Here is a 14,148-nt window from a genome sequence, read left to right as displayed (position 1 = left end):
TTTACGATTATGTGAAAAAAAAATAATTACGAGAGGAAAGTCTGATATGACTCGCGACGAGCTACATTCGGAACCGAGCGCGTTGCGAATTGACGATCGTGACCAAACATCGCGGCACATTTCACCAGAGTACGCGAACAGCGCGATCGCGCTGCGTGGCGCTAAAACGATTATAGAGCGTTTAAGAAACAGAATACTATGAAAATAAATAACAAAGTAATTGCTACGTTCAAGTAAATATTTGCTGACGAATATCGGAGTGGTTTATTTTATTTGGATAAAGTATGAATATTACGTGAAACAACAAAAAGAAAGAAACACGTCTTATGTGTTACCAATAATCTTCCGATGCACTCCGCATGCGGTTATCCCGGGACACCTTGTATATAAAATTAATCTTTTAATAATTACTTATAGAATCATGCCATACATAGCATGATCCTTCAATCGATGCGATCGTATAAAAAATGATTCTAACATCGAGAAATAGATGAAATTACAGGGCTTACAACTTGCGGTGAAAATATCTCATAAAATTGAGATAAAATTTAAAAATCATAATCTTTGCATATTTACTTCTGTTTTTTTCTGGATTTAATTAGGCAGTGATTTATAGCGTATTATGTCGTAAGGGACGACTCGGGGAATGAACCAAGGGGTTTTCACTTAAAATACATAGATATATTTGAATTAAAAAATTGGCTACAAATATATCGCATAATTATGAATTTTATTACGATATTATGCACTTATATTATGCACTATATATTATGCACTTATTGATGCTTAGACGTTCAGGACCACTTGGTGGCTTCAGCCACAAGAGAGCTTCTTTATGTGATCATGAGTCAATATACGATCATAATTGCGTTACTATAATAGTATAAGGACAGAAGATCGTAGGATCTCAAGATGTAAAATGTATGATCGTAAGTATTGCACACATCACTCTCTTGTTGCACAATATTAAATGCAAAAATGTATCCGCATTCATACTGAATCTCTTTCTTCCATACACCGGTACTCATGATATCCGAACGAAATGAAATAAATTAGGAATTTAAATAAACTCCTTAATCATTGTCAATGATGATTCACGCGATTGGCAACATGAACCAGATTCAACCAGTCTTTCGTAGCTGGAACATGTATGTATACGCGTGATAAAATTTATGTGGGATCACACATACTATACTCGGCTATCAATTCAATTAATCGTTTCGTTTACCAAACCAATGGTATTTTCGAGTGAGGAAGCAAGAGTATCTCACGCATAATACAAACATACAATGTCAAGACATACTCATCCCAATCGAAGCATCATTCGCTTTACATCGTCTCACTTTGTACATATATACTGAACTTATAAATATTCACAAACAGACATTCATTTGCCTCCTATGCCGTTGTATACTCGATTTACTGGACTTTGATGCAGCAATTTCTTTATGTCTGAAAAAGTAAGACAAAATTGTTACAATATATGTTGACAGTTCGCGGAACGTCGCAAACTAATACCGCGCAACCGTCTCACTCACCTTCCTTTTCTTCGTCCGTAAATTCGTTATCGGGGAATGCAACATCGAAAGAAACGAACAAAGTACCGTGGAGATTGTTATTATCATAATTAGGCATCCCTTCGCCCTTTTTCCGTATACGAGCGCCATGTTTAGTGATCTTGTCTCTTTGAATAGTTACTACATGGCCGTCCAGATGTTTGATGTCCACAGAAAAACCTAGCAGCGCGTCTTGCAAGGAAATAGTAATATTTGTGTATAAATCGTCGCCTCTTCTTTCAAAAACAGCATGAGGTAGAGTACGTATCCTATAACAGATAATTTGTGTTGTAAGCAGACAAGTGCATTATTATTATATAATTCTTATAAATCACATTATAAATATAGAGAAGAATATCTGCTCACTTTAATATCAAATCGCCCGGCTCTCCGTCGATGTGAGGCTCTCCTTCCGCTGTAAATTTGGTTTCTTGGCCATCTACCATGCCTGGTTCAATTTCTACCTCCAGCACGCGATCCTCATTCACTAATTTGACATTTGGACATTCCGAGCACACCGACTGCTGCATCATCTGGAATCTTCCATTTCCTAAATTGCGAGTGACTAATTCTTGCCTACAATTGCATTTTCTTGTCCCTTTCGCTGCTTTCACAACTAGCTTATTTCTGGTAATCTGTAATATAAAGTAACAAAGTGACGTATAGAATAAGAGAACAATGGAGAAATAATTTACATATTGAGTCTCTGTAGTGAAAACTATACCTCAATAAAATTTCCACTGTACAATTCTTCTAAGGTGACAGGTAAGTCCATTACAGTATTCGCACCTCTAGGAGTTTCATGTTGATGGTGAGATTCTCCACCAAAGTGGAAACTAAAGTCACCAAAGAAACTTGCGAATGGATCGACATTATTGTTCATCATGCCATCCCTTTTCAAACATTCCTCTCCACACCGATCATACATTTCTCTCTTTTCAGAATCTGACAGTACTTCGTAGGCTGCTCCCAAGTCTTGAAATTTTCGAGAGGCATCTGGATCATCCTTATTTTTATCGGGATGCAATTCTTTCGCTAATTGCCTATAAGCCTTTTTTATCGCGTGTGTGCTGGCACTACGTGATAAACCTAAGATGTTGTAAAAATCTCTCCTGCAAAAGAAAACGAATAATATGGTAGAATCTATGGTAAAATCTATGGTAAAGTCTATGGTAAAATCTGTGGTAAAATCTGTGGTAAAATCTGTGGTAAAATCTATGGTAAAATCTATGACAAAATCTATTGTCTAATGAGGATTTCATCATATTGATAATATAAATAACAACTATATAAGATGTATTAATTTTTGAAATCAAGCAAAATTACAAGGTTAAAAAGACTCCCTGCAGATCTATATATGATAATAAATTTAGGAAAAATCAAATCATATAATTCTGAAATGTATAAAATTAACTGATAAGTAGGGAAGGACGTAGTAGGTTATGAAATTAACTGCTTACAAATCGTTTTGAACAAACTAATACTTGAAATACATCGGAAGTAAATGTTATTTTCACTCACCCAGCTATCGACAATACAATACATGTTGATAAATTTATAAATAACAGCCAATTTAACTTTAAACCTTCCATCCTAGCAGACGTTACACAAACATCTGAGCACACCATCGGAGCTTAAATCGTGGGAGTTTCTCATTGGTCACAGAGGAGTAGCTTAATGTAATTTTCAAGAACGACAAATATGCTCAGAGCATTATCGTATGTGAGCGTCAATTTCTTTTAATTTGATAAAGATTGGTAAACAGATCGAACGAACCAACTCGTTTTTAAAAAGGTGTAAATGAATCCGATTGTAAGTTTATACGTGTATAATCAAAATAATACGAAAATATTTATAAAAGTGACGTATAATAAATCTATCGCAATTGTGATCGAATTTTAACCCTGACCCGACTCATCTAGTGACAAAGTAGCCCTACATCCGTTTCACATTGCACAATTATATTTATTTAACGATTTCTACAATCCTGTACGTTTTCTCCTCCGTCTTTCTTTGATACTACACCTACGACAATAAACTGGATTAGTTGAAAAGAGAGAGAGAGAGAGAGGGATAGAGAGATACTCAAAGATTACGTCCTATCTCCGTCACACAATTTTACGTTCGCTGCATGAAATTTGTACGACTGGCCAGTTCTGGGTACTTGCGTTGTCTATGCCGCGATATGCTCCGCGATTCAAAGTGGACCGCAGCCTGAGACACTTCGGAGAATCAAGCGGACCGGATCCCGAGAGTATCATCTAACAGCTGATACGAACTGATATAAGTCACACACTATCAGCCGATAATTCTTACCGGACGTTAGTCATAGTCGAAAGATCAAGTAGTTTCGATCATGTTAACGTGTAAATCTGCCGTGTTGCATTTCCGGAAATACTCAACGGAGAGAACGTTATCGCGAGTAACATGACACGAAGGGACGGTGTCGGGCGCGCTGCTGAATAAGGATTTGCGAAAGGGATTTTTGTAGGTTATGCGAGGGTCTTCGACTGTCAAAGCTCGAACGGCAAAATGGAGAGGCACATGCATTTATGGAGGGACGCTGACAAATTGTCCTTTACATTCGGCGACAAGCCGAACGGCGTTATCTGCAAGCTCGTTACCATTAAGGATCACATTTTTGTAGCTACTACAACCAGTAATCTGTACCACGGCGAGGTGTCCTTCCAAAATGACACTTGCTCCGTGATTACCTTCAGAAGGGCTCAATTCGATGTCATTGACGTAGCATCCAATTCCGAGCATTTGTTCATTGTAAATACCAATGGACATGTTTTGAAAGTAAATCCTCAGGACATGAGCGTTGTAGATACGATAATTCTTAAGGAAGAGGTGAAATATTGTAGCCACGGGTACGTATGTCAGGGTATAATTAAAATATAGCCTGTTGCTCTACGATTCTTCCCTTGTATCTTAAGATTTATCGTTAACAAGTGAAATAAGTACGTAGAATTTACTTAGCATGTTTTATCTTACGTATTTGCAGTTTATCAGAAGCGCTATTACAGAGGTAATATTTCACTTCCGCAGGTTTAAGGAAGAAAATGAAATAGTGAAAGTCAAATCTGTAGCGGTTAGTGATCAGGCAGCGTTATTCGTTACGGAGAACGGGCAGCTCTGGGCTAGCGGTGGTCAGCCACAAATAGATGTAAATAGTATGGAACCAAAGAAAGTTCGATTCTTCGAGGGCAGGACGGTGTCCGAGGTGGCTTGTGGCTCGAACTTTAATGCGGTCACCGTGAGGAAAACCACCAAGCTTATAAAAGACGATACCGATAGCGAGAACGATCTGGAGGAAGAGGTTTTCGTTCATTCCTGCCCGCAGTGTCTGAACAGCGTTATGCTGAGCCCCGGTAGTGTAACATCATCGGACACGTGTCCCACCGGTCTCCACGCTCAGCAATTTAGCGAGGATCGTTCCACCAATTCCATCAGCGCTCTGTCCACTGCCAGTAAAGAACACATCCCCCTGCCGGAGATGGACAAGAAGGAGCATCCCTCCGACATCGTCGAGAACGGCGGGGAATGCCTGAACGAGGTGGCGGATTGCGAGAAGGATGAGAAGAAGAACATGATATTCATCAACACCGAGACCGCCCGGCAGTTCTTGACCAGACAGCTGTCGTGGGTCTCGTCTTACGGTAGCGCCAAGGAGGACATACCGATGGAAAGTGTCGATCGGCCGACAAGATTGATCAAGCAAAATGTATCGAATATGGCGAACTTGGTGTACGAGGGGGTGAAGAATGTCGGCGGTAAGGTTGTCACTCTGTCGAGGCACATGAGCGGGAGTTCCGACATTAACGAGTCGAAGGCCGACAGCAACGAGAACTTGGAGGAGCAGGGTAACAGTTACACGAAACCGACCGCTAGCAGTTTGGCGCTGAGCCTGCGCTGCGAGGAATTCCCCTGGTCGTCGAGTACCGGCTCCTCCGAGCACGAGCTGTCGCAGCAGGGCCTGAACGAGAGGATCAACGCGTTGTCCCGCACCGGCAGCAACATATTGGCGACGGAACTCTGGACGTGGGGCGACGTGCAGTACGGCCAGTTGGGAACGGGCGACATCATTAAACGGCCGAGGCCGGTGCTGGTGGCGAAGCTCAGTCACACCGGCATCCGAAAGATATCGTGCGGCACCTTCCACGTGCTCGCCTTGACGCTGGACGGCCGGGTCTTCGCGTGGGGCCGTAACAACTTCAAACAGGTGACCCTGCAAACTACGGTCGATCAGAGCGCTCCCCAGCTCTTCACCACCAGGTTGATGTCTAACGAGAGGGCCATCGACATGGCGGCCGGCAATTTCCACACTCTGGTGATGATGCATCATGGTTTATATTTTATCGGACAGTCGAGGTAAATTGGTCAAACAGAAATCTCTCTCTCTCTCTCTCTCTCTTCTGATTAGTGATTTCATAAACAAACGCCTTATAATTGTTTTCCCAGCAAAACCGGGGATATGTTTCATTTGGATGTACAAACCAAGGAGGAGTCGAACAGCCCGAGAGAGATATTCAGTTCCGGCCGGTACAGTTGTTGTTCCGTGATAAACGAGCCGGCCATCAACGTATCGGAGGACCTGGTGAACGACCAGATCTTTCTGGAGGAGATGCTGACCGTTTATCAGAATCTGATCAGGCCGTTCCAAAAGAAGAGCGGCGCCACCCAGGAAGCGAACGTGTACGAAACACTGTGCCGTTGTTACGCGGAGCTGATGCACTTCAGTGTCTTAAACGTCATAAGCTTATGGGATTACTTCAACCACATCGGGGAGGCGTACGAGGTCGCAATTGTTGCCAACATAGAAGAATTTATCGCGGTGTATAAATATTACTTAAACGCCGTCTGCGATGCCATGTCCCTCGGTGGTTTCACGCATATTGCGAAACTCATCGAGGTGCCACAAGTAGTGTCGAATTTATTCATAGACAATCCGCGAGGTGGCGATGTGAAAAGGAGTAACAATGAGATCGTCGTGACAATGGCGTTGCAACATCCTCTGTGTAAACTAAACAGGTAAATCGATCGCGTTGCGCCAATGTAATGTCAGCTCTCCCCTCAGAGAGATGTGTAAAATTTCATTTCTTCGTGACCAAAAAATGCCATTTGTCGTGCACAGGTACAAAAATATGATACATAATTTAATAAAGAGCAACGGCACGAGGATGGGTGTTGAGCGATTGCAAGAGGCCCTCGTCAAGTGGGAGCAGGTGCACGATGAGCAGGAGAAGCGTCAAAAGGAGGCAGAAGCTACGAAGTTGTTCTGGGAGAGTTCCGGCAAGTTGGGAGAACTGTTGAGATCCCCCGACAGGAGGCTGATCAGAGAATCGAGAACGTACCCGATATCGATACTCAATTCTGGTAGATTTTCGTCCCACTGGTTTGTCCTGTTGACAGACATCTTCATCCACGTCACCGGCACCACGCACACGGTGCACCCGCTCCGTACGTTATGGGTGGATCCCTTGCCGGACTCCGAGAGTGTACAGGTACACGCTTCTATTTATACCCTGATTCATCTCGATACTTTAATCGCTGCGAGAGAAAGAACCGATATGATGGGCGATATGATTAAGAATAGATTTTCGTTTCTCCTTTAGAACGCTATATCGATTGTTGCGCCGGAAGACAATTTCGTATTGTATACTCCTACCCCTTCTGAACGTAATGAGTGGTTGCATGCTCTGCAAAATACTATAAAGTGCAGTTTGCAAAGAGTGATCGGGAATGTACCTCCATTAGCGCGGTCGAGCTCGTTCTTTTTCACAAAACATAATATTTTTAAGGACGCAACGTATACTGGTTCGTAAAGTGACATATTGAAAAGTTTATTACTTATTTTTATTTATTACGTATATTATATATATATGTGTGTGTGTGTATTGCGCATGTTTTTGTACGATTTAGTTTACAACGAATACTATTTCTCTCTCTCTCTCTCTCTCTCTCTCTCCCTCTCTGTTTGTTTCTGTCTATTAATCAACGTGCAACGAATTTATAGGACGATGGCTAAATGGCAAGCCGCATGGCTCTGGAAAGTTAGAATGGTCTGACGGTCGTACGTACGTAGGGCAGTTTCACAAGGGTGTTATTCATGGTACTGGCAAGATGGAGATTCCTGTGCAGGGCGTGTACGAAGGCCAATGGAAGGATGGCCAGCAAAACGGATACGGGACTATGAAGTGAGATTAATTTACTGAAAGAATGTTGATGTACATATGTAATCAAATACCTCATCAAATATGAGGTGTAGAAACTGTCGTCTGCGATGTATTTCTGGTTCTTTCAAGTAATCGAAGAAATATTGCATAACACGATGGTATACTTTAGGTACGTCAACGGGGATTTTTACGAAGGTTACTTTAAAGACGGCTTGCCTCATGGACACGGTGTCAAGAAGGAAGGCCACTTTATGGCATCGATCGCGTCGGTTTACATTGGAGAGTGGGCTGCCGGTGTTAAACAAGGTTACGGAATAATGGATGATATTATGACAGGTGCGCGAATACACTTGTCTAAATTTGCGCTACAGAGAAAAAAATTATTCCAGCAATAAAGCGTGATGATAGTTCGACATGAGCTCTCCCGTGGACTCGTAGTATCAAGGTTATGCGTTTACGGTTGAATGATGTTACAGGCGAAAAATATCTCGGGTCATGGAGCAACGGGATGAAACATGGTTGCGGTTTAATCGTGACACTCGATGGCATTTATTACGAAGGTGTTTTTACGCAAGACGTCTTGACGGTATATCAGCGATTATTTCGAACGTCAGAATAATACGCGTGGCTTGCATAAATCCGATTGATTCCGTACGGAGGCCGATGTTACCATGCAATATTACCTGCTGACAGGGTCACGGAGTCATGGTATTCGAAGATGGCACACATTACGAGGGCGAGTTCAAGTCCGCCGGTATATTTTACGGGAAAGGTACTTTGACATTCCGAAGTGGCGAGAGGCTGGAGGGTAATATGAACGGTGCTTGGAACGAAGGTGTCAAAGTTATCGCCACGTTGCACATGAACAAGAGCGGTGGGAGTGCGCAACCCAATACAAAGCCGGCGTAAGTTCTCTCGTATGAAGTATCATGCCGGTAATTCGTAATAAGTTGAACTCTTTCGAAGGACTTACCGATCAACGGTGTATTATGTAGTATATAGATAAACGATTTACCTGTATTCTTACTCACCCTTTGGACCAGATCTTTCGGCAAACTGTGCGTATCCCCGGATCAAAAGTGGAAGGCGATATTTAAACAGTGCTATCAGCAGCTCGGCGTGTCCGAGTCAGTGGTGAAAAATTACAATTGCGACAGATCGATCGACACGCAGAGAGCGTGGCAAAACGTCGCCAGTATAATAACGAAGTCCCATCAGAGGACGCTGCAACGGAAGAAGCTCTCGGCGAACGCGTCGAACGCGAAGGAGAGGAACAGCGAGACGATCGATCACCTGGACAAGATCCCGTGCTTCGGACGTAACACATTCAGCAGTCAGATTTACAATAAGGTGCACAAGTATCTAGTGAAGGCTTTCGAAAGCCCGCATCATCCATTAGGCGCTCTTCTGACCGAAGTGGCCGCGGTATACACAGCTACGTATGGCGGTGTGAGAGTGCACCCGCTGTTACTCAGTCATGCAGTATCGGAGCTTCACAGCATCACAACGAGGATATATGAGATCGTGCTTCTTTTGTTCCCGGATCTACCAAGTTGTGGCACAGAGTTTATTTTCGACATTGACGGCAAGGAAGAAGAGGAGTACGTATCTCACAAATCCGTCAAATCGCGAAATCTCCCCCAGGCATGGGGGCGGTGTTAACTGTCGAAAATAGCGAGAAAAGTAAGTTTTTTTTTTTTTTCCGGAGAATCTACTTGTTTGCTTTTTTGGGACGGTTTTTTCTTAATAACTCGTTTTGGGTTGATGGACAAACGAGAATTATGGATGGACAGATTCGTGGATAAACGATTCTACTACGTAATTTGAAAAAAAAAAAAAGAACACAATCAGTCGCACTCATGCCGTTCAGTGTTTTCTTGACAAAGCAGTTTAAAAATAAAATTACTGTTCTTTATTTTACATTGTGTCGTCGGAGTGATTGTTTCTTTCTATTTTCTTTGAATTTTTTATCTTTAAAAAAGCTAGTTATAGAACGTGATTTCTAGTGATCGAGTTTGTTTTTTAAAGGCTCAGGTTGAGGTAAAAAAAAAAGGTGAGGAAAAGTGAGAAAAGTGAGTCGCTCCCATGCCTGTCTACCTTATATTTGTACAACTACGCTATCGATTTTTGGTATTACCTAAAGAAATCCTTCACTTTCAGGCAAGTTATAAGCGCTGCCGCGATACTTCATCCGATATTACTGCCACGTGTACACTCAGCACTCTTTGTATTATATGCCTTACACAATAAGAAAGAAGACGATGCATACTGGGAGAGATTAATGAAATGGAACAAGCAACCTGATATAACTCTAATGGCCTTTCTCGAAATTGATCAGTAAGTAAATCCAGTAACGGTGGTGCGCGTTTTCGGATCGTATTTGTATTCAGAGTTAGACATTGTTTGCACTTTTATTTGTATTTCGACGAAATTGCAGGAAATTCTGGAAAACTACAAGCGTAATGAACATCGCAGATAACTCATTGCCGTATCAACACGAGCCATACTTCAGCGACGCTATAGAAACTTTGCAGCAACTTAAAACAACCTTTACATCTTTAGAGAAGTTATTAGTGGTCAGAAGTACATTTGAACAAATGACACAAGTAAGAATATGCTGCAGACGTTGCCGTTGATATTGTATCGTTCTCAACAAACATACCCAAAGTGATCGCTCACATCTCCTCATTTTCGTTTGTTCAGGCAGTACAAAAGCAGTTAGGGTCTACGTATTTATGGACGATGGATGAACTGTTCCCGGTGTTCAGTTTTGTTGTAGTGCGCGCTAGTGTGTTACAATTAGGGAGCGAAATACACTTTATCGAGGATTTCATGGAGCCGTATTCGCAAAGTGGCGAACTTGGTATCATGTTCACTACTCTTAAGGTCAATAGATATAAAGATTAAAGTATATGTAGAAAACGAGATCTGTATATATATATATATATATATATATATATATATACAGATCTCGTTTTCTACATATACTTTAATCTTTATATCTATTGACCTTAAGAGTAGTGAACATGATACCAAGTTCGCCACTTTGCGAATACGGCTNTATATATATATATATATATATATGTGTGTGTGTGTGTTTCTAATGGGCAAAACTAATTTTGTTACAGGCATGTTATTACCAGATATTGCAGGAGAAAACAAATATAGGCGATTGAAATTACAAATATATGGTACAATAAAGTGACAAGATTAGACACACGGATAAAAAATATATATATGCGTAAAAATAATATCAAACTCGAGAGATAATGTGGTAAGATAAATATGGATACACGGATAAAAAGATATTCTGGTAGAGGGGTTTTAGCTTGAATCCGTTAGTCTCGGGTTGTTAGATCACAAATGTTTCGCAAAGTACATTTTCACATTTCTGAGTTTGCACACATAGGCTTATTTTCATCAAAGGCTTATTATCACATCACGCAAGAAAATGTACGAAAGTGATAAACTGCATTTACGACATACAATAGGGTCTTTAATATCTTAACTACATAAATATGTAGTAAGACAAAACAAAAGATTGATGTGACATATCAATTCATTAAAAACAATTCGTCATTGTAAATTTTGCACGAAAATTTATTATTAAGCGATATTTGTCTGTCGTTAATCAGTTTCGTGTCCTGGAAATGAGAAATGTTTGTGTGAGTTACACGTAGGGGTCGGATTTTAGTACTTCCAACTACCTATTGTCCAAGAATGCGTGCGTTAAATAATATATAAAGTTAAAGTATATAAAGTAACGATATATAAAAATTGCATAGCTCAATTTACAAAAAGATACTAAAAGTTACCTTCTTCCACGCATACCTGAATTAGAGATTAGCTGTAAAAATTATACATTATAGTGATCATTATTAATTTATATCGATAGAAATAATTATCGATATTTCGTGCGCATTTTTAGAGATTTTTTCCTTTATCATATCTCATCTCTGTTGTTCATATTATTTTGTTTTATGTAAGAGACATTATAAAATATATATCATAAAGCCTGCCTTTAGGTAAAATACATTTATAGTAATAATTTTTTCTGTCAGAAATACAATGCAGATATAAAAGACATCTGTAGAATATTTTTTAAATGACGATATAAAGAATCATAAAGATATGTAAAGATTTTTTTTACAGTTTATGCGTACATTTTTCTTCTACGTAACTTACACATATAATAAGACATATTTATTTATTTACATAAATTAGCTTATTAATTAACTTCACCTATTGCATTTCTTGAAATTTGTTTATTACAGTTGACTTCAAAATTATATCTTCAGTACACATTACAGTATTGTTGTTGCATAAATACAATTGATCATCTCATAAATACAATATTGCAAGAAAGGACAAAATGTGAGAGAAACATAACATATATATTATAAGGGATATGAGAAAGACAGTATATACGAATTAATTAATGTTGAAATTTAAGTTACATAAGCTACGTAAAACATTAGATTACATCAGACTTGTTGGAGTTGCTTTATTGCTTTCTTAAAACAACACACATATATGCATATGTTCTTCGAAAAATGGATGTTTATTATATTTTACTCTTATTTCATCTGTGTACAGGAATTTACACACATGTGATATTAATTAAAGAAAACCTCTACTACCAACTAGCATGTACCTGAAACGTATTCTTTGTATTAGCTCAGAGAAGAGCTCGCTCTTATTACACGATTCTACACATATTTTAAAAATATATACAAATATTTATTCACGATATACTCGCGTGCGTTTTAAATCTGTAACTGAAGTATTTTTTTAATCGAAAAACCGTATGATCAAATTACTCTGTTCTCTTTGTTTTATCAAGTACAAAGAACATATGAGATCATTATATACATAGAGTATTTAATCGAGATTTTATCGACATAAATTGTTGCATGTCTATTTCTGCAAAAGTCATGGGCTCTGTCGAGTTAATATACATTACGGATCTACAATAATTGCTTACAATATCCTACATCTACGCATTTCTCATAGTATGTTTAGTATTACAATTATAATTAACATAAATCAAATCGTTGACGTCAAATCATAACATAAGAGATCAGCCAAATATTTTACATTGTATATATCGTTTGAGAGCGTTTTCATCGCATTCGATTGGAATATTTTAGATGAAATTTTATCAGATATCAATCAATTTTAAACATATTTATTTATTTCTTTAGTTCGACGCAAATTCAAGAAGTTGCACCACATAGAGCCTATTCTTTGTCACTGAACTAGTGTGTACACTTTCGGAACTTAAAACGAAACCGATGTATAGCTGTGGCTTCGTGTAAAGAAGAGGGAAATAGAAGTAGTGCAGCAGGTTCAGCTATAAAGAACAGGCCTGTGATTATCACCACGATTATTGCCATGCATGTTATTTACTTGCATGGTGATACTTAAAATAATGTATATGTGTAACAGGATATTAATTATACACTATATAAATATCATATGTAACAAATAAGATTATCGAAGATGGAGATAGTATACTGCGGATATGCAGATACTTTTATTTATAAACCAAGAATTATGAAAAGAGTAGTTTCAACTGATATACTTGTAACATGTATAATTAAGATTTCTTCAAACCGGAGATTTATATAACTTAATGATATATTAAGTAAATTGCATTTTCTAAGTGCGAGGCAACATGTATGGGAGGGGAGAGGGGGGGGTGGTTGAAGAGCTACTGAGAGTTGTAAAAAAGATTACATTACTCACATAAAGAATAAGGATTTATGAGATGATAAAAGAAAATCTATGCATTGTTGATGTACACGCGTGTACAAAAGTGAAGTTAGACATTAATCGATGAGACCGTATAATTACATAGGTTAAAATCCAATTTACTTTCCAATGTCTTCTTTTTATAACGCATAATTCTTCAAACAATAGCACTACATGTATTGCGTATTTTTAAATAATCAATATTCCATTATTTGTAACGTGAAGTAAAAATATATTATTGTAATATGTCTTGATATATATATATATATATATATATATCTTGATATATATATATTGTTTATTCATAATTATTGTAAATACATGAAGAAGTTAAAAGTTAATGGAAGCAGTACAATAAAGATAATTTATTTATAAACGTGATTGTGAGAAACGGCGTCTTGAAAAATATATTCTGCTGTCACTGAAATATCTGTATAATTACATTGTCCTAATCAGAATGCATGCTCCTTTCTATTCACGTAAATTTCTTATTAATGATTAGACTGAAAATTATATATATTTTACATATTTGTGTATACTACATTATTATATATATATATATACAGGTAAAGTAAAAAGTTCTGAGCGTTTTTTCGCTTTATTTCGACGATGAAATTAACATAGTTAGGATTATCCGATTTCGATCAAATATGCGCCGT

At 38.6% G+C, this 14,148-nt stretch overlaps 3 protein-coding genes across 3 annotated transcripts in view; 1 reads left to right on the top strand and 2 right to left on the bottom strand.

The window, feature by feature from the left end:
- Positions 1-681: 681 nt before the first annotated feature.
- Positions 682-3,190, bottom strand: LOC106746533 (dnaJ homolog subfamily B member 11). Its single transcript, XM_014623206.1, has 5 exons — positions 3,078-3,190; positions 2,281-2,668; positions 1,923-2,191; positions 1,539-1,825; positions 682-1,452 (listed from the first exon to the last, which is right to left on the bottom strand). Exons 1-5 carry the CDS (start codon positions 3,182-3,184, stop codon positions 1,388-1,390), a joined length of 1,116 nt encoding a protein of 371 aa, XP_014478692.1. The 5' UTR covers positions 3,185-3,190; the 3' UTR covers positions 682-1,387.
- An 898-nt stretch (positions 3,191-4,088) lies between these two features.
- LOC106746585 (alsin) lies at positions 4,089-11,269 on the top strand. Its single transcript, XM_014623327.1, has 14 exons — positions 4,089-4,429; positions 4,608-5,930; positions 6,021-6,590; positions 6,694-7,063; positions 7,175-7,376; positions 7,576-7,756; positions 7,905-8,071; positions 8,212-8,321; positions 8,429-8,640; positions 8,779-9,336; positions 9,896-10,072; positions 10,173-10,341; positions 10,439-10,621; positions 10,864-11,269. The coding sequence occupies exons 1-14, from the start codon at positions 4,089-4,091 to the stop codon at positions 10,909-10,911; spliced, it is 4,611 nt and encodes a 1,536-aa protein (XP_014478813.1). The 3' UTR covers positions 10,912-11,269.
- Positions 11,270-12,935: 1,666 nt separating this feature from the next.
- The window catches only part of LOC106746524 (histone-lysine N-methyltransferase SETMAR-like), a 2,435-nt gene continuing 1,222 nt past the window's right edge, over positions 12,936-14,148 (bottom strand). Inside the window, exon 3 of the mRNA XM_014623190.1 lies at positions 12,936-13,088. Coding sequence (XP_014478676.1) covers positions 12,936-13,088 — 153 coding nt within the window. The remainder of the gene's footprint in view (positions 13,089-14,148) is intronic.

The sequence above is a fragment of the Dinoponera quadriceps genome, unplaced genomic scaffold (assembly GCF_001313825.1).
Source record: "Dinoponera quadriceps isolate SergipeBrazil2010 unplaced genomic scaffold, ASM131382v1 scaffold1573, whole genome shotgun sequence".
NCBI classification, from domain to species: Eukaryota; Metazoa; Arthropoda; class Insecta; order Hymenoptera; family Formicidae; genus Dinoponera; species Dinoponera quadriceps.
Note: the sequence above shows the minus strand (reverse complement) of the source record. Positions and strands in the feature narration are given on the sequence as shown.